At 47.0% G+C, this 20683-nt stretch overlaps 1 protein-coding gene across 1 annotated transcript in view; it reads right to left on the bottom strand.

The window, feature by feature from the left end:
* Window positions 1-6036: 6036 nt before the first annotated feature.
* CKAP4 (cytoskeleton associated protein 4) overlaps window positions 6037-20683 on the bottom strand; it is a 90152-nt gene continuing 75505 nt past the window's right edge. The window contains exon 2 of the mRNA XM_069629383.1: window positions 6037-7541. Within this exon, the coding sequence (XP_069485484.1) occupies window positions 6162-7541 (1380 nt within the window). The 3' untranslated portion in view covers window positions 6037-6161. The remainder of the gene's footprint in view (window positions 7542-20683) is intronic.

Raw genomic sequence — 20683 nt, 5'->3', positions numbered from 1 at the left:
CTGCTCTTATATTTTATCATGTACACTGCTATGTGATTTGCCGTTTAGATTGACAATATATATTGGAATTGATTTTTACAATTTCAATGGCACGATTAAACATTTTAAAAAAAGGAGTTTCATTTGTTAAGAAGGGATTTTGTGTTCTAGCACACAGATCTTCCTCAGGGGAGATCTCCTGCTGCAGCCGACCGAATATCTGCCAAAAGGCAGACACAAAAGTGGAATAATTGTCCAAATGGGGGGGTCGTGATTACAAATGGCATAACCCAGGCAGGGAAGGAATTGCAAGATTTCAAAATCATGAATCCCATCTTGAAACAATGAAGAACCAACAGAATTAGGTTTAAATTTGTGTTGTAAAGGCTAGAAAGGAACTGTATATGCCAGTGACACAAGACAAAATGGCAGTGGATGTATATAGGGAGGGCTCCATGCTACTATTTTCAACCATGTGTATGTTGCTTGCAAACTGAGCCACAAATGTAAGTAAGATGTGATGCCCAGCCTCGGGCATTAACTTTAAAAAGGCCTACTTATCCACCTGGTATGAAAGCACTGTGGCATTCCAGTAATGGGACACTAGGGAACTCTGAGGGTTATGGAGAGCCGCCAGCTTTGTGATGGGGCCCATAGAGGATCTCCCAGAGCTCATCCAGTCCTCCTAATGCTAGAAAGAAAAACTTGTGCCTCTACAAGTATCCAGCGAGGGCACCCTAACGAGATTAGAAACTGCAGTTGCACTTACAGGCATATAATGAGAGGCAGAAACACACAATGCCTAACTGGGCTCAAGGTCCATCTGCAGAACAGGAATCCCAGCATTGTGGGTGGCAGATTGGCTATAGTTCAACTTCGACCGGACTTTGCAGAAAAGTATAGGGCTGAGACACAGGAATCAGGCATTTGTCGTTATTCCCAGCTTTGATTCAAATGAGCACGAGATGAGAGCCAATTCCATACGAACCAGGCAGGCAGAATGATGGCACGGGACATCAACATAATTCCCCTGCCTTATTTTAACATAGCACTCACAAGAGAAAGGGGCTCATCACGAATTGGACGGTAGCCCTTAAATGTGGCAGTAATGGTATTAGCGCTGTCAACACTGCTCCGCCGGATCATGAGTCGGCGCAAAGATCACTGGACCCAAAAGACACCAGAGCTATTACCGCTGGTGCTAATAACACCGACAACACAAAGCGCAAATACAGCCAGATCACAAGTGCATCCTCTGTGGTATTAGGGCCGAAAACCAGCACTAATTCAGCCAAGAATTACCCCCAGCTGTAGGTAAATGAATCCAGGTGCCAAGAATCAAGCCACAGGTGAACACAATGCAAAACAGAGGGCTACATAAGACCTGCCCAGGCCCCAACACCATTTACAACACCATGCTGCAATTTTTTGCTGTAAGCTGGGACACAAAGCTGCTCAGGCTGCGCCTGGACCTTCAGATGCTGGACAACCAGGCTAGGGCACAGGGAGTACAGGGGGCATGGAATGAGGAGGCGAGCAGCCCCAGCAAGGCAAGCACCCATCCGTAGGGTCAGGCTATCACCCTGGGCCCTCAGTGACACCCAGTTGGTAACAGAGTATCGCCTGGACAGGGAGGCCATCACTGAGCTGCTAGCCACAATACATGATGACTACATGATGACATGGGAGCAGAATTAACATCTGCGCAGCCGTACCCCCACTGGTAAAGCTGGTGGCAGTCCTGCAGTTCCTGGGGATGGGAACTTTCCGGCACTCTGTGTCCATGATGCATGGCATGGCAGTCAACATTCTGCACCGTCCTTGACCAGGTGCTGGATGCCCTTCTGCGCCATGGCAACCAATGCATCGCACTGCCCACCACCCAGGTCCAGGTGAATGACATGAAGGCACGCTTTTATGGCACCGCACAAATGCCATCGACTGCACCCATTTTGCGTTGGTGGCGTCCCAGGCCCATGAGGTTGTCTACAGGAACCGCAAGCACTACCACTCCATGAACTTGCAGGTAAGCTGTGGCCCAGACCTCATCATAATCCACTGCTGTGCCCGCTACCCTGGATCTACCCAAGACGCCATGGTCCTATGTAACAGCACACTGCCGGGATACATGCAGAGGCACAGAGGACAACGGACCTGGGTAGTGGGCGAGTACAAACCCTGCCACATATGCAGATTGAAGCATATTTTTTTTTTAAAAGGGGGTGAGGTTAGCCACAGGAAGCATTGCATGTCAAGAGGAGGCACTGGCAGAACCCTTGAAGCCCCTGCAACATCGATGGGGGGGCATCCAAGTGAGCATGCACACGTTTGACACATCTGGACACACACATGGTGATGGACAAACACTGCTGCCATCACAATGAAACATCAGACTCCTTGTACCAAAATGCGCCTTGAATGTGGCACTGTGCAGATCAGCACAGCAGCACCGAACAGCATGTCCACCCGTGCCACAGACGTCTGCCTATGTGCATTCAACCCGGCCACCGAACACCCACCATAAAGTCACTGTGTGCATGTACAGGACAAGTAATTCATGGCATAATATACAAATGGTGCACACCCATCACACATACACATGTCATGGCCCGGATGCACACAAGAATGCTCACAGCAAAGAATTTCTATATACAGTGGGACTGCAGACCCATGCATGAGACAAATGACTGATGTCCGTACTACACCCCATACAGGTGACTCTGTATACCTGCAGCTGGCGTGGCGGATGACCCCTGTACGTAAGCCACGTACACCACATGAGACCGCCTACAACCATGCCCACAGCTGGACCCGCGTTTGCATAGAAAGCACATTTGGACTCCTGAAGGCACGAATCTGGTGCCTAGACTGCACTGGAAGGACCCTTATGTATGCCCCTTACAAAGTACGGAAAACAGTCTTACTGTGTGCTATGCTCCATAATATGTGCCTAAGGAGGAATGTGCCTCTTCTCCCTCCACCCCCCACGACAGGCCACACCCAGATGAAGATGGAGATGACAACCAAGTGGCAGTAGCCAGGGCAGACACCTACTTGAGGGAAAGGAGAGTGGCCCGAGAGGCGCTAATAGACAATTACTTTTAGTGCATTGACCTAACCCAGTACACAACCTGCACAGTGTGAATAAAGAACACGAGAACACAATCATGAATATCCTTGCATGTCATTTGCTTAACCGATTTTTATGTAACCTTTTCAAACTCCATCACCAACACCCCAGCACACTATCCTCCCTACCCCCACCAACCACCAACACCACAGCACATTATCCCCCCTGCCCCCACTCACCACTGTGTCTATATTGAAGCCACACAGGGCAACAATAGTCATGCCATTCATGATGGACGTGCCCTCTACTCCCGACGCCAAGCATCCGGGGAGCATGAGCACAGTTGAGGCAGGGACCTCCGCCGGGGTGCTTTGTTGCAATTCCTCCGTGGGGAAGACAGATGGAATAGAAGCTGCCACCTGCAGCTGCTGGTGTTGAGGGCATTGCTCTCCCTCAACTGCTCAGATAGGGCAGAGACGCCCTTGCACAGCTCACACACCCTCTGTCCAAACCTAGTCAGTGAGGCTGTGCACGGCTCTCCTGGTCCACCATTGTCTCGGGCCATCCTCCTTGTTGCCGCTTGTATGGCCTACTAATCACCTGTGGATCGCTGCACGTGCTGGCTGTGGGCAATGGCAATGTTCTCCAATCTGCGGCCAGGGCAGCCGTCGGCTGGGGTGGGACGTCGCATGGTGGTGCTGGGAATAGGGGAGCCATAGGAGCTGGTGTCGGTGTCTGGTTGTGGGGTCCGTGCACGCCGCCTGGCATGCTGTGCACAGTGGCCTTGGGGTACGCTCAATTTCCCAAACGGGACTCTCTGGTGTGTTGGTTGGTGCTGGTGGTGGCACGGGAGGCCAGACGTGAAGATGGCCCACTGTATCCTTGTCCCCCGTTGCCTCTGGTGAGGCTTGTGTGCCTATAGGGGATGGCGTTAGGACGCATTCCCACACAGGTTTTGGGATACATGACAGCTATTGGATGTTGAGGGTTGTGGCACAGGGCTGTTGGACTGATGCAAAGGCCTGGCATGTTTGCGTCTGGTTGTGTTTTGCCAATGATGGGCGGACGTGCAGGAGGGGGGCCCATGGGTGATTACAATTGAATGTGGTGGCATGGAAGGGGTACATTGGTGGCATAGCTGTTGCTTGACTTGCATGCATTTGATCCCCATTACCTACTTGGCGGGTACACATGAAGTTGGTGGGGGTGGGGAGTTGGAACGTCACTGCCACGTCCCAATGGTGCACTGCTGTGCCCCCACCATGGCTGTATGGTGTATGGTGCTTGGATGCCCACCCTACTGCTTTAGGTCACGGGGGGCCTTGGTGCACTGGCACATGGGTGCCTGTAGTGGCTCTCACACACTGCCCCCAGTCGCAGTGCCTGGCTCATAGTTCCACTGGGGGAAACCAGTGCTGGACTGTTACATTTAGATTGGTGGGGTGGGTTGACTCACCTTCAGCCTCCTGAGTGCCTGACTCAGCTTCTCCAACTCCTTCAATCCCCTCCATGTTGATCACGGTGCTACATTTTTCTTCCCAGGGTGTCAGGTCCAGTACAGGTGGTGAGTCTCCCCCTGTGGCCATGCTGTCCTGGCAATGGTGGGACAGGATTCCCCGGACCCGCAGGTCATTCCAACGCTTGCAGCAGTCTTCCCCGTCCCTGCCAGATCTGAGTGCGGCGCTGGAAGGAGGTCTTCTTCTGCCTAGCTCCATATAGATCTTCATGATGGGGCACAACCTCATCCACCTGGGCAATGAGTTCTGCATCTGTGAACTTCGGTTTTCTCAGACGATCTTGGGCTGCCTCACCCCATGGCCGCTCCTGGGACAGGTTTGATGGTCTGGAAATGTGGATGATTTTGAATGGATTGTGATTTCCAAAATGGCTGCTGCATTGTTTCCTGTTCTGGCAGTGACACATTTCCCACCGGAATTAATAGCGTGTGCTTATTGCACCAACGCTTGGCAGTAACGCTTTTAGCTCTGCATTTTCGGTGGTGGTCTGTTTTCTGGCAGTGTTTACGTCAGGCGCAATTAGCATTCCTGCCAAGGCCGTGTGTGTGTGCCCACAAACTTGTGATGTGCTGCTATTTGCTCCCTGCGGTAACGCCATTACCGCTCTGCAGAAATAGCACCCGAATAAAGCCCAACTCATAATGAGGCCCAAAGAGTGGTAGGGTTTGCCCACATGTGGGTGAGCAGTGTGCAAGGGTAAAAGACCGACCAGGAGTAGAGAAACTAAGGAACAAACTGGAGACCAACCAGAACAGGTATGGTATCAATCTCCTAATTGGCCACAATACAAAAAGCAGCAGTATTCCTCTAGCTTTGTGTGGGAGATGATGGTATTTCAGTATGGGAAGAGAGCAGAAGGAGAGAGAGCAGGAAGAGGAGAAGCATAAGTAAGGACTGAAGCAGGTGGAGGAATAGGAGAAAAGGAGGAAACGTTTTGAGTGTCAAGCTCCCGTCTTCTGTTGTGTAAATAACCCCCAGGTCCCAAATGGCTTCTCCCTACCTGTCCTAGAGCTCAATAAAGGGAGGAAAAGATCCCAAGGCACTTACTTGGCCGGTACTCGGGACATGGGGACAAAGATAGGTCAACTTGGTTATGTGCTTTATAACATTCCACATGTGTCTTTTAACGTCACAGTATCCAAGCATGAGGTTTTCTGTGGGGTTGGGCAAGCCTTTGTATTGTTTTATGTTCTTAGCCTGCTACCCTGCTACCCTGAGGGCTTCTATTCCGTTATTTCCAGACATGTGTAAGCTCTCACTATGTGCGATATCTCCAATTCTGTTCCTTCCTCTTTGTGACACCCACTAAAAAGCCACATATAGAAGAGAATGCAGTTCAAAGAGCAACAAGCACAGAGGTTAATCGGCAGCTCAGTAATTGATGGAAATTGATTGTTCACTGAAGCAGGACATAAAATGACCTAAATACCCACCATACCAATATTTTACTGATTAAAACATATTCAAAAATTCATTTTTACTTCATTTTATTATCAAACAGAAGTTGATTTTAAGGGAATGATGCAAACAGACAGACCAGAGATGGTTAGTTTGTTCAAACCTATTTCAACAGTGATTTATACATCTTTGATAGTCTAAATAGATTCTTGGATTATTTCTATTTTCTCTAATATTTTATCTTGACTGTTCCTTAATTTGTCTATGGAGTCCTGCATTACCAATACATTGTTTTCATGTTCTTTCATTTGAACCGAATGCACTACAAGACTATCCACTGTAGTGGAGAGCATTTTTAGCTCAGAATCTACTTCTTGAACCGAAGATCCTAAATCATGTACAGCCTCTTGGATAGAAACTAGTTCAAGATTATTTTGAGACTCTATATGGTTCTGCATTTGTTCCAGGCCATCTGACATGTGTACTTGATTTGTTTGCAATTCAAGTATCTGTTCCTTGTGATGACCAAGCAAACTACTTACTTCATCCTCTACTTTTTTTAGTTCATCAGCTTTTGCGCGTATTTGCTGTTTTAGATCACCAATGTCCCTAGAGAGTGCTTCATGTGAGTCAGCAATGTTTGATACAATCTCTCCAAGCGAATGTGAATCTTTGTTTGAGGTTTGCATTGCAGACTGTATTTGATCTAAATGACCTAGTCTCCTGTAAACTTCCTCTTGCCCAGAAAGAAAAGAATCAATTTTTGTAGAATGTTCTGCTGCAACAGAATTTAACAATTCAATATTTTCTTCTGTAACTCTTAATCTAGATTCAAACCTTTTGTTCATATTTGTATTGCTTTCAGCTAAAGCTTGTTTTTCTGAGAGTAAAATGCTTTCTTGTTCCCCAAAAGTATATTTAAGTTGCTGAAATGCTGTATTTAGTCTTTCTATCTCATTTGGAAGCTGGACATTGGACTCCTCTGCTTTCAAAACCTTATCTTCCAATGCTTGAATTGCCAAATGTGCTGTATTTGCAGCCTCATTGATAGCATCATATTGCTGTTTGAGCAATGCTACTTCTTTTTCGCCCTTGTAAAAATAATTCTCCATCGATTGAACTGTGTTTTTTAACAAGTCTATGCCATTTGTGTTGGACGTCATAGAGGTTTGTAATTCACTGACTGCACTTTTCATTATCGCAAAATCATCTTTCAGTGAATGAGCTTCCTCTAATAAAACAATTCTTTCCTTAATATTGCCGATTTCATTTTGACTTGTTCTTTGTACTTTAGTGAATATCGCAATATTATCATTAATTGATGCAGTTAAATCTGTTAATTTTTCTTCCATTGTTTTTTCAAAGAAGGGCACATCTCGTTCTCGAGCATTCTTAACATCTTGAATTCCATCAGAAAGGTCTTTCAGAATTTCATTTTGCATTTTGTTTATAACATCATCAATTCGTTTAACTTCTGTGTCGGCATACTGAAGTGCTGTTTCAGTCCATTCTTGTCTTTGCTTGGTATCTTTTAGCGTGGCTTCGATATTGCCAACTGTGATTTGAAGAGAATGCACCTACAACAGAAACAATTGATTTCAATTAGATATACATTATTTAAAGTGCAAACTGTCACTTGGAAGCATGTTAATTAATTTAATCAAATCTTGCTTCGCCCGCTCACCCTACCCCCTGAAGTGCAGAAATGTAAAAGGCACATGTATCTGAATCGAACTATAGCTGAAGAGGCAAGTGGGCAAGAATTTGGTTAATATGCTCTGTAAATGCCATCACCAAAAACATTTACATAGTTAAATTAGTTGTGTGGTAAGATTAGAGGATACATGGGTTCAAGCCGGCAAGTTACATTCCTCCGTGTACTAGAAAATATCTGTGAATTAATGAAAATGAGCTTTAGAAAAGAACTAAGAAATATATACTGATTTGTAGCGGAATCTAAAACTGCAACCAATTAATTGTATAGGCAGACAGAAAAGACAAGAGATGAAATAGTATCAAGGGAGACAACATAATAGGAGAGTTAGTGCTCCTTTTCCTGTCCTTGTGATGATCACAGGTTAGCTGGCATTGGTCTGTGCTTTGGTTATCCAAATGCACGTTTACTGTTTTCTTTATAGATCCAAGGGGTTAGAGTCCTGTACAGTGAATTTAAAGTACAACAATGTAGAGAACTTGCCCTCCTTTAAAGAAACATATACATATAGCAAAGAGGTAGGTGTTCAGAATTACCTAGGGACATATAAAAATGGGGATGGGTTTGTATTGGTAAAATACTCGTTCAAAGTGGCTAGGATGGGGCTGGTGCATTTTTTTTATTGATTCCCATGTAAAGTAGGAAGGTTAAGACACAGGGGATGTGCAAGTAAATAGTCATAGTTTGTATTATTTGAACAAGCCTAGTTGGTACACATATTCCTGTAAAACATAATTTAAACAGAACTCATCTGCCATTGCTATGCACTTGTAGCTCATCAGGCAATTTGAGCATGCCAACTTGAACAGTTTTTAATTTTCAGAGGATTATAATCCAGCATTGTATAATGAACAGCAAGAGCTCAAGAGCCTCCTCTCCACGGAATGGCTCCTCCCTAATACACCATCCTTCACTTACCACCTAACCTGAGACTGGGCAACCTGCTCACCCTGGTTCCTCCCCTGGTTGCTATATATCCCTTTCTGTCAAATTGCCCACTCTCTCTCTCTCCCATTGTTAGTCCTGCACTCCTTTGTGCTGATCCCATGCACTCCGCTTCCCTCACTGTGTACTTTCCCCTATGATTTGTAAAGCATTTGGCTGCTTCCTGAAGCCAGGTCTGCGCTCACCTTAATAAGACAACATTGCATAAAGGTGAGGATTTGGCGCATTAATGCTTTGAAATTGAGCATTACCACAACAGTGCTTAAAAGTATATATTTATTTTCTATGCTTTGTAAGCCACTACATGCATATAATTCTAATTCAAAAACAATGAAGTATAATATGCAGGTAATATCACAACATGCCATCAGATACAGTGGACTATTTATTTCAGGTAATGTAGTATTTGTAATATGAGCGGTTGGGATGTGGATGGCTAGGTCAGTTGCTACGGTATGGTGCCTGTCTGGATGCTATGGTGAGCAGCCAAAATAAGTTCACACAGATGTTGCCATTTCTATTTTAAAGAACTTCATTTAATTTTTTTTTAACACTCTTTATTGGCATTTTGTTATAACAACCCTAAAAATCTCCCCACACTCTCCGCTCCCCCCACAACCTCCCAATATTCCTCCCTGCAAACATTTCCCCAAGTTCCCAATTGAACAATTTCAACAACTTCCCGGCCCCTCCCAACCTCCCCTTCCAGTGTCCATGTAAGTCTGTTGATTTCCGCTTCCCATAGCAGCCCCAGCCTGCAGCTCTTCCTTGTCCATGAATATATATATAATTTAGGTGGATCAGCCAGTAACTCCCATCACCGTATTCCCTTCCAATTGTTACTCCCCTTAGTTATTCCTTCCTGCCTCCTATCTTTCAAGGAGGTCGTAAATCATTGTCTCTCGATAAGTCATCTAACAATTGGGCCCAATGAATCGTTACATCTGTCTGTTCCGTCTCTTCTGCATTCTGCAGCAGCGTTAACTCCGCTACTCCCCATCTCTGCATATCCTTCCCCCATTGACTAACCGCTGGGCCTTGTGGGGATTTCCACACTATCGCCATTCGAAGCTTAGCTAAAATAAGCAAGAACCGGCCCATTCTATTCCGCAATCCATGTCTTCCGCCCCCCGGTAGCTTACCCCACAGGCAAATTTCCGGGCTGCGGTCCCAAGTGGTTCCCAGCACCCCATTAACTCCACTAAGAACTTCCTCCCAATACCCGACTATTATCTCCTCGCACTCCCATGCAATATGCCAGAACCCTACCTGCGCTGATCCACATCTGGGACACGCGTCTGAAAGATCCCCATTCATAGCCTTGAGCACCACCGGGGTAACATGTACCCTATGTAGAATATTAAACTGGACCAACTGGAAGCAGGCATTCCTAGATGTCTTCCGAACCAGATCCCAGACCTGTGCCCATTCTTTATCTGGTATTGGGCGCCCCATGTCCTTCTCCCACCTCTCCTTCAATACCCCCTCCGCTTTCCCTTCTCGTAGCGCCCTATAAACTTGCGCAATACGTGCCCTACCCCCATCCGGTCTAGCAGCACTCGAAGCATCGGACAGGGCTCCGGCTCTGTAGGAATTCCTTCCCATAATTCCGCCATTCTCCGGACCACTGCCCCATACGCCAAAAAGAGTCCCTGTGGTAAGTCAAACTTCTGGAACCATTCCTTGCAGGTGAGCATCCTTCCACCCTCAAAGAAATCCTCCACCATCTTACAACCTTTCTCCCTAAGCCTCCGTATCCCCATCCTCCCAATCACCTGACAAAGCAACTGGTCCGCACCCCACAGAAGACCACCCTCAAACCTCCCCTTCACCCCTCTACCACTCATGTATTTCCTCCATGTCTCCCTCACCGCTTCGAACACCACCGTCCACCCTATTGCACCTAATGGGTGCCATAGTAACTCCGCCGGTCTAATATCCGGCAACCAAGTCCCTACCAACGCCCTGAGTGCTTCCCCCCCAGTTGGTCCCACGCTAGCACTGATTGCAGTTGTGCCGCCACGATGTATCGCTCGTAGTGCGGGAGACCCAATCCCCCTTCCTCTCTAGTCCTTCGCAAAACCTCCAAGGACACTCTCCTCCTCCCCACACCCCATAATAGCTCCCTAATCTTGACATCCAACATTTAAAAAACACTTTCTCAGCCACATACGGGATGTTGTTGAAGAAGTAAAGCAACCGCGGGAGAACCACCATTTTACAAAGTGCCACCCTACCCATTAACGAAAGAGGCAATACTGTCCATAGCTGAATGGAGTCCCCTATTCTGGACAGCGCCCTCCCTGTGTTGTGTACAAATGTTTCTGTGACCTCATGGAACACCCGTATCCCCAAATACTGAAATGATTCCGGTTCCCACTTTATCCCCAGCTCCGGTAGTTCCTCCAACGGGTGATCTCTCAAGCCTCCCAACGGGAAGAGAACCGATTTCCCCGGATTAATACGGAAACCCGACATCCTCCTGAAGTTCCGCAATATCTCTAACAGCTCCGGAAGGTAGATCTTGGGATCCCTCACATACAACAACAAATCGTCCGCATAGAGGGACACTACATGTTTTTGACCTCCCACCTCAATTCCAGCTTCCCCCATCTCTTGCCGCAAGAACGCCGCCAACGGTTCTATGGCTAGGGCAAACAAAATTGGGGAGATCGCACACCCCTGGCTTGTTCCCCTTTCCAACTCCCACCTCTCAGACACCCAGTTATTAGTCCTCACCATTGCTGTCGGCTTTTTATACAGGAGGGCCACCCACCTACGTATCTTTTCCCCAAACCAAAATTCCTGTAGCACTCGAAAACAACCATTTCCATTCCAAACAATCAAACGCCTTCATGGCGTCAAATGAGGCTATCGCCATCGCCCGTTGTTGTGATTTCACGGAATCCATAACATGGTGCAGTCTGGAGATATTGCCCGATGTGCTCCTGCCCCCAATGAACCCACATTGGTCCGGATGGACCAGCTTTGGCGCCGCCACCGCTAGCCTAGTCGCCAGGATTCTCCCCAAAATGTTCCCGTCTACATTCAATAAGGAGATGGGCCGATACGCTGCACACTCTCTCGGATCTTTCCCCTCTTTCAAAATTACCGTTATCACCGCCTCCCTCATTGACTCCGGGAGGAAGCCCTTCTGGAAAGCCTCTTCATAGACTAATTGCAACTGTAGGGCCAGGAGGTCAGCAAACAATGAATAAAACTCCACCGGGAGCCCATCGCTACCCGGCACTGTTCCCCTCTTCATTGTATGGATTGCCCAGCGAATAGCCCCCTCTTCTATTGGGGCTTCCAATTCCTCCCGCAGGTCATCCCCCAGCTTTGGTAATTGCAACGATTCTAGAAGACCCTCCACCTCCTTGTCTAGATATCTACCTTCACTTGTGTATAATTCCCTGTAGAATGTTGCAAAAATAGGATTTTATTTTTTTTAAACAATTTTATTGATTTTAATTTTTTATCACAACAACCAAACCAACTTTACAGTGGAAATACCAATCAGATCTACAACACACATTGCTGCACCACTGTTCCTCCCATTCCCCCCCCCAGCCTACTTCCCCTCATTGTCAGTTTCTGCATCCTGCAGTAGGGATTCCTTATCAACAGTACCTGGTGAGCCTCTATCAATCGATTCTGCATACGTGGGCCCAAATAATTCAGCTACCAGTTGCCTCCAACCTAGTAAGGATCCAGCTTCTTCCTCCATCTCGCCTGTACATGCTTCCTGCCACACCAGAGTTTCTGCCTCCGCCAATTTCTGTCAGTCCTTCCACCACATCTCCCATCTTGGTCTATGACATGCCCTCCATCCCATTGCCATTCTCTTTTTTGCTAGGACATATGCTAAATCGTTCAACTTGCTCACATGTTTAAGTTTACGTGGCCTGTGAAACCCTCCTATCAAACAAGCCCATGCTGTGTCCACCTCCATTTTGATCCCTTTTTCCTTCATCTTCTGTGCTATTTCTCCCCAATATCTCTCTATTACTGGACACGACAGAACATATGCACCATTCCCACATTTTCCTCATTACATTTGGGGCATGATTGTCGTCCTACATTTTTAAATTTGGCAATTCTTTGAGGTGTCATATACGCTCTGTGAGTTATATATAATTGTATATGCTGTAATCTAGCATTTCTTGACACTTTTTTATGATATCCTTGAGCTCGCTCTCACATCTCATCACTCATCGGGGCCCCTACTTCTTCTTCCCAGTCCAATCTAAGTTGCACCACCTCCTTGCCCGCCTTGGTCATTATCATCTCATACAATCTGGACGTTTCATGTCCTCCTTCTGCGATGTCATATATCGTGTCTATAGTGGCGTCCGCTTCCTCTGCTATTACCACTTCAGACCAGGTCTCTTTAATTCGCTTCACCACCCCATGATACGCGATACATTGCCCCACATGCAACCCCGTTTCCTCCACCAGCTCCTCAAAATCCTGCATCTTCCCCTCCTGCCACGCATCACCCATCGTCGCTAGCCCTACCGGTTCCCCAGTGCTTCCTAATTGTTAGTCTCAGTTGCTTTTCCTTTCCCACCACAGAGACCAATGGGATCTGCGGACAGCACAGGGATGGCCTTTTCATTAACTGGCAGGCTTTTCGCCATATCTACCACCAAGCTTCAACATCCTCGAGCGTCCTTCCATTTCCAATTTGGGCAGCCATATCATCTCAAAAGAATGGGGCGCAGTCCGTTTGAAACAACCTGAATTCTAAAGTCGGCTCTTCAGAAAGCCATTTGGCTACATATTGTAGTTGGCTTGCTGTATAGTAAATTTCATAGTTTGGTAGCTCAATACCCCCTTTCTCGTATGAATTTTGTAATTTCCACAAGGCCACCCTATTCCTCGTCCCGTGCCACAGGAATTCTCTACATATGCTATCCAGCTTGACAAAGAATCTTCTGGGTATCAAGTATGGGATATTCGCAAAGCAGTGCAATAGTCTAGGTAGTACTACCATCTTAAGCATTGCCCCCCATCCCATCATTGCTAGGGGGAGCTTTGCCCAAAACTTCATACTATTCTTCTATTTTTCTCCGTATTGTGCTTATGTTCTGCTTCCACCGTTTAATATAGGTCTACCCCGAGATATCTGAATGTGTCAACCTCCCACGATATCTGTAGGGTCAGCAACTGCTTTGACGGGATCCCTCTATACCTGCCCAGTGGAAATATACAGGACTTTCCTGGGTTCACAGCTATGCCAGAGAGTTCCGCAAATCGCTCCATCACTTCTAATATGTATTGGAAGTTCTCTTCTGGATAGCTCAAGTACAATAACATGTCATCGGCATACAAGGAAATTAGCTGCAGTTCCCCTCCGACGATTATTCCTATTGCGTCATATTGCTGACTTAGGTATAGTGCCAGGGGCTCTAAGGCCAAAATGTACAGCATGGGGGACCATGGGCATCCCTGCCTAGTACCTCTGCTGAGTTGCCATCTTTCTGATATTACAACTCCTGTCTTCACTCGAGCTATCGGTGGACTATACAATAGCTTAACCCATTTGAGATTTCCCGGTCCCATACCATAATTGGCCAGGGCCGCAATTAGCCAGGGCCATTTGACCGAGTCAAATGCCTTTATCGCGTCTAACGATACTATCGCCATCTCACTTGTGTCTCCGCTAACATATTCAATGACTCGATGTAGACGCCTGAGGTTGTTTTTGATATTTCTATTAGGAACATAGCCAGTCTGATCGGGGTGTATTAACTTATTGATGACCCTCCTCAGTCTGTTTGCCAAGACCGCTGTTAATATTTTACTGTCCTGGTTTAACATCGACAAGGGCCTGTAAGAACCGCAGTCACTGCCAGGCTTATTAGGTTTGGGAAGCGGTACAATCACTGCTTCTCGTAAGGATTCTGGTATTTTCCCTACTCGTATGCGTCATTGAGCATCTCTAAAAGCAGGGGAAGTACTTCATTTTTATACGTTTTATAGAATTCGCTTGGGAGTCCATCAGTTCCTGGGGTTTTACAAGTGGGCAGCTGCCTTACTACCTCCTCCAGTTCCTCTAGGGTAATCGGGGCATCTAACTCCTCTCTCTCTTCCTTACTGATCTGCGGTAGTCCAATATCTTCTAACGTGTCTCCTATCTCTTTACTGTTGCTTCCTTCCTCATCCCCACACAGGAGTCTATAATAATCTACAAATTCCTGGTTAACCCCTTCTTGTGCATCTACTATGCTCCCATCCCCCTTCAACATCATTCTAATTGTGGGCTTAGGGGTCTCATTTTTATATAGCCATGCCAAGGCTCTTCCCGGTTTATCCCCTCCCGCATGTTATCTCTCTATGTATTTTTTGTAGTTGAGGTTGCATAATCTTTCCCAGTATCTCGCGCATCTCTGTTGCAGGTCTAGTACCCTTTCAGTGTCTTCCTTGGTATTACTACCCCTTCCCAACACCCTTTCTAGCTCCTTTTCCGCTTTCTGCAATTCGGTCAAGATCCCATTCTGCAATCCTTTGGACTTAGCTATGGCAATCCCCCTTACCACAACCTTAAATGCTTCCCAGTGTGTACCTGCTGTCTCTACACTGCCGGTGTTTATCTCAAAATAACTTATTATTTCCTCTCGCATATCCTCTCTGAATACATTGTCTTTCAGTGCTTCTGCTCGCAGGCGCCATGTGGGTATTCTCGCTCTTGGAGGTCAGTATTGCCACACTACCATCAGCGGCGAGTGGTCAGAAAGGACCCTTGCTTTAAACTCTGCCTGCACTATTTCAGTCATTAGTTCATGTGTAACAAACACATACTCTAGCCTAGTGTGTAGGTCCTGAGGGGCTGCATAATGTGAGTATTGTTTATCCTGCAGATGGCGTGCTCTCCATGAGTCATCTAAACCAACATCCGCTAATAACGACTGCAATGTCTTTGCAGCTGAAGAGGGTCTATCTATCTTGGTGTCCGATCTGTCTATTTTCGGGTTCAATACACAATTAAAGTCTCCTCCCCAAATCACTGCCCCCCCAACACTCTCACTGAGTTTACCATATGGGGTTCTGAAGTATGCTGCCGTGTCCTGATTCGTGGCATAAGTGTTAACAATACATATCTCTCTGTTCTCTACCAGCCCTTTCATTACCACCATCCTACCATCTGACTCCGCTGCAGATTGCTGGAACAGGACATGCGGAGCCACCCATATGATTACCCCTCTAGCGTAGGCTGAGTATGTTGCTCCTACAACAGTCCTTCTCCACTTCTTTCGTATCCCTTCCAGCTTTTCCTGCGTTAGATGAGTCTCTTGTAACAAAGCTATGTCAATTTTCTGCCTATGCAGGTACATCATAACCTTATTTCTTTTCAGATAACTATTGAGCCCCCTGACGTTCCAAGTGACTATCTTAAGGTCTCCAATGGCTTATGTTGTTTTTACAGGGTGTAGGCTCGCACCCCAACTGTGTCCCAAACTTTCCCTCCCCAACTGCAAACACCTCAACAATCCCCCTCCCCCCCCCCCCCACAACTGTTGCCCAGCTCCATCCCTGGACCTCAGGCACCCCCGCATCTAGCCCCTTTCCAGCCAGTGCCGTACTTACGGCTCAGCAGGTAGATACCACCCTAATGGTGATTCAACTATTACTACTTGCGGGGTAATCTTTCTCCTGCTAACAGCTCCAGTTTAATATATCCACCAAAGCGCCTACTGCGCTGCCCGTCCTGCTTTTCACGGGTTATAGTCTAGTCCATCATGTCCAAATGTCATTTATTTATTTAACATTTCCCAACCCTGTTTTGTTCCCCAGTTCTGTTGCCTTTTTACTGACTCCCTCCTCCCTTCATTCACTGCACAGAACATTACAGTCACTTATGTTCTTGCTGATCTCGCTCTTCATCTCGTTCCGGACAGCCATTCGCGTCCAGCCAAGTTGCAACCTCCTCCAGGGTGTCAAAAAATAACGCTCTTCCCTTATGGAAGATTTTAAGCTTTGCAGGATACAAGAGCATGTATTTATATCCTGCTGCGCGCAGTCTTCTCTTGATCGCCACGTAGCTATACCGCTGTCTTTGCACTTGCATAGTGTAATCGGGATATGCTGTGATGGTTGCAGATCCTCTTTTTATCGTTCCTCCTTTCCGGAAGAATTCCAAAATCTTCTCTCGGTCTTTATAATTACGAATTTTAGCTATAATTGCTCTAGGAGGGACCACGGGTTGCGTTCTTCTCCTCAGCGCCCTGTGTGCGCGGTCAACTGCAAACCCTTGAGAGAGCTCACCAGCCCCCATATCTTGCAATATCATGTTCTCCACATAGTTCGTGGGATCTCGCCCTTCCTGTCCCTCCGGGAGCCCGACCACTCGCACGTTTTTGCACCTCGCCCGTCCTTCCGCTTCCTCTGCCCGATTCTCCAGATTAGCCACCTGTTGCTTCAATATGTGGACTTCTTTGGTGTTATTTGCGCTAGTATCCGTTTTGATCTTCACTTCGCTTTCCAGGCCAGTCGTCCGCTCCACCAGGGCCCTCACATCCTGTCTCAACAAGTTGGCCTCAATTCCTACTGCGTCTATTTTATTCTCCAATGCCGTTCTCATGTCCGCCATCGCTGCCCCCCATGAGGTTCTTAGCTCTGTTATGGCCGTTAGAATTGCGCTATCCTCTCGAGAGGCATCTACCTCTGTCGATGTGGTTGCTTTGCCCTGAGCAGAGGTGCAGGGAGATTGTTGCGCTTTCGCGAAAATGTCCATCGGGGCTGCTTACTTTTAGATCTTCCGCCCCTCACAGACATTTCACCGCTTTGTTCGTGCCCTAGGGCTGTCCTCTCCGAGGCTGATTGCTAGAACTCATCACGTGCTCTTTTCCAATGTTACAAGTTCCAATGCTTCCAATTATTAGTGTCTTAAGCTGTGTCCCGAGCTTGTCTATTTCAGCGCTCTCCTTTTTCCAAGGCATCAGTATGCGTTGTATATCATGCTTTCCCCTGCCCCCCGACCCGACTGTTGCACCAGTGTTCTGTTACGTGCTGCTTGTCATCCTATTCCTCCGGGTGGCCCGAGCGTCTATTAGGGTTCGATGAACTATTAGCTCTTCACTGTGCGTGCCCCACTCTGTCTTTCCTTCCGGGAGTTCCTTCCCTTGCCACTCTCTGGGGGGGTGGAGGGGGCACACTGTCTTTCACACGCGTTTCCAGCCCCACCCTTTGCTTACCAGCTTGTTCTGAACCTTTGTACAAGTGAAGGCAGCCTCGATCAGTGCGATGCTTCAACCATTAGCTACATTCGTTTACAGCCCATGACTTTCCGTGTAGTGCGCGGGGTTCCCCTGATCTTATATCTTGACCAGTTCTCCCCTCCACGCAGCACGATCCAACGTGCTGTGCTGTTCTGCATTTGGGCGCTCTACCTGCTTCTTTTTCTTTCTTTTTTTTTCTTTTCTTTTTTGTCCCAGTCCCAGCTTGCATGCCCTGCGGCAGGCTGCACGTCCTACGGTGCCTTCCCCTTTGCCAGCGTCCCTCTCGCGGTCCGACAATCTCAACCTCCCGCTGCATCAGCGGGAGGATTCCCAGTCGGCTCTTCACAACCGGCGCTTCTCCACGTCGCTGCCACAGTTCATGGGGCCCTCTGGCTTTTTTCCGGATGCGCAGGAGGCTGGACCGCAGGTCTTCGTTCGGGCCCAGCTGCCCTCAGCTTTGCGCTGTGCTGATCACGTCACGTGATCTTTGGCGGTCTGCTCTCCACGCTAGACGCCTCACCTTCTGTCCGCTTTGTGTGTGTTGGCCAGGGTGGAGATATTGTAATCTCACACCCAGCGACTTCGCCGACTGCTGGCCTGTCAAGCTCCTTTCAGCCTCTCATTCCACCTTCACTCTCGACCTTATCACGGGTCGCTTTGTCTTCATTGCGCCGCCATCTTGCTTCAATGTTGCCGTTCCCGGTCCGTGCAACAATGTTTCATATCTTTAACTCGCCTGGGTCAATTTCCTCGCGGGTACTTGCAAGTTGTGCTAGACGTCTTCATACATCCATGGTGCTATTTTGAAGTCTTTCTCTGCTGTCAGGCAGCCTGCGCTTCTAAGGATCAATTCACGGATCACAGAGCTCAGTGGAGATGCAGCCTACTCCATGGCTGCCAAGCCACGCCCCCCTTGCAAAGACCTCATTAATCTCTTTTTGAGTTCCCACTACCTCCCCCCCATTTGACTTTAGCTGAGTTATTACCCGACAAGGGCTCTCCCTGTTAATCAACCACGCCAACAATTTACCTGCCCTATCCCCCTCCCCCTCCCCATGCAACCTAACATCACGTCTACCGGAGTCAAAGAGTGACAGCTTCCCCAGAGTCTCCTGGTAAAATGTCAGCTTCTGCGCCAATGCCTCCCCCACTTCTACACCTCTCGCCACTTCCCTATCCAACTCTGCCACCTGAGCCTATGTTCGCTGTAGCGCATCTAAGAGCTTTCTACGTATTCCCACCGTCATGGAGACACATCCCCTCACTGTCGCCTTAAAGGCAGCCCAAAGCACTCCCCTAGATGCCACCGAACCCTCTTCATTTCATTTTTCAAAAGAAAAGGTATATTTTGTCAGGATGGTGCTTCTGCCACAGTGCTGTTCCTGAGCTCGCTCTCTCTCTTCCACAATCTGTATTAGCCACTGTGGTTCTTAACTACAATTCCCAGGTGCCATTGTATAAGTTCGCCTTCTCTCGGTCATTCTTAGGCACTTTGGTATGTTACAGTAAAGGAGGAGCAGAATACAAAAGACAGAAAATTGGAATGGGGGAATCAAACACGTTATTCTTAAAAGAACAACAGTTACTACTCTCACGACAACCAAACAGTTATCATAAAGGTCCCCTTGCTCGGCAGGATACAGTAATGGATATTTGCCTGGCTCACACGTACCCCTCCTCTCCGAACTCTCCCACGGTCTCAGATCCTAGATTGCTGATTCCTGCCAAAGGTTTCCCCCTTATTTATGGAGCCTCTTTCATCTCTTTTAAGGAGAGAAAACCATGGTCGGGTGAGAGAAAATCCTCTGAGTGCTAGCGGTACACCATTTTAAACAAAAGGGAGAACTTCTAATAGTATAGTGTCAGGAAGAGATCAATGGGTGCACTTGTCATATTCATGGATAGACAACCATTTCATGAGCAGACATAATTGATCGACAGTATAGCTAAGATCTGTGTTTCTGACTAAACCATGATCGCCATAGAGTTATGTGGTGTAGGTATACAACCCTGAGGAATTGGAGGATGAAAGCCTCAATCCTGCCGGAGAGGTGTGGCTGAGTGTTTATGGTATTTGTGGGACACTTATGGGTGAACAATACAAATTTACTTAATACAGTGCGGGGTAGCATGGCATGCACTGAAGAGTTCAGTTCATGGAAGAGATTAATTATTATTGGTACAAAGGTCAAAAAAGAATACTGAGAAAGACTGGAAATTAAGCTGTATAGGAACAATGTTGACAGAGGGAGGCTAGAGTTGCTAATACTTCCTTGTGCCTCACTGAATTAATTATTGACTAAGAAGGTCGGTACATGCCCTGTGTTGCACAAAGCAATATTTTGAGAATAGTGAGAAAAAGCAGACTACTGGCACAGAGGTTGAAGTAAATTGAAAAGTAGCTTAGACTTATGTCAGTTCAGAAAAATGTTAATAGAAATACCTTGTTAAAAAGGCAGGATATTTGTAATTAATTCACGAGCTTTAGTAAGACCTACATGAATCAGAAGGTCATGTTGTCAAGGAGGACATACAGGGTTATTTAGGGGGTATTGAACGAAATAGAATAACCAAGAAGAAAACTGGAAAGTTACAAAGCAGGGATGCCCGGAAGAAAAAAATAAAGTGTCAAAAGAAACAAGAAGGGGAAAGGCACTGGGTCCTGATGTCTTCCTAGCAGGGGTTTACCCAAAGCTGCAGGACTACTTGGTTTGCGAGATGTGTATGACGAAATCTTGGAAAAAAAGATGAAACCCCCCTTGATGGAGTATGGTCTTATTAGCATTATAGAGAGGCATAGAGTACTTGGTAATCACCCACAGTGGCTAAAATTCACCCA

Source organism: Ambystoma mexicanum, chromosome 12 (genome assembly GCF_040938575.1).
Source record: "Ambystoma mexicanum isolate Mex_15411 chromosome 12, UKY_AmexF1_1, whole genome shotgun sequence".
Lineage (NCBI taxonomy): Eukaryota > Metazoa > Chordata > Amphibia > Caudata > Ambystomatidae > Ambystoma > Ambystoma mexicanum.
The sequence above is the reverse complement of the archived record's forward strand: the minus strand, read 5'-3'. Positions and strand labels throughout refer to the sequence as shown.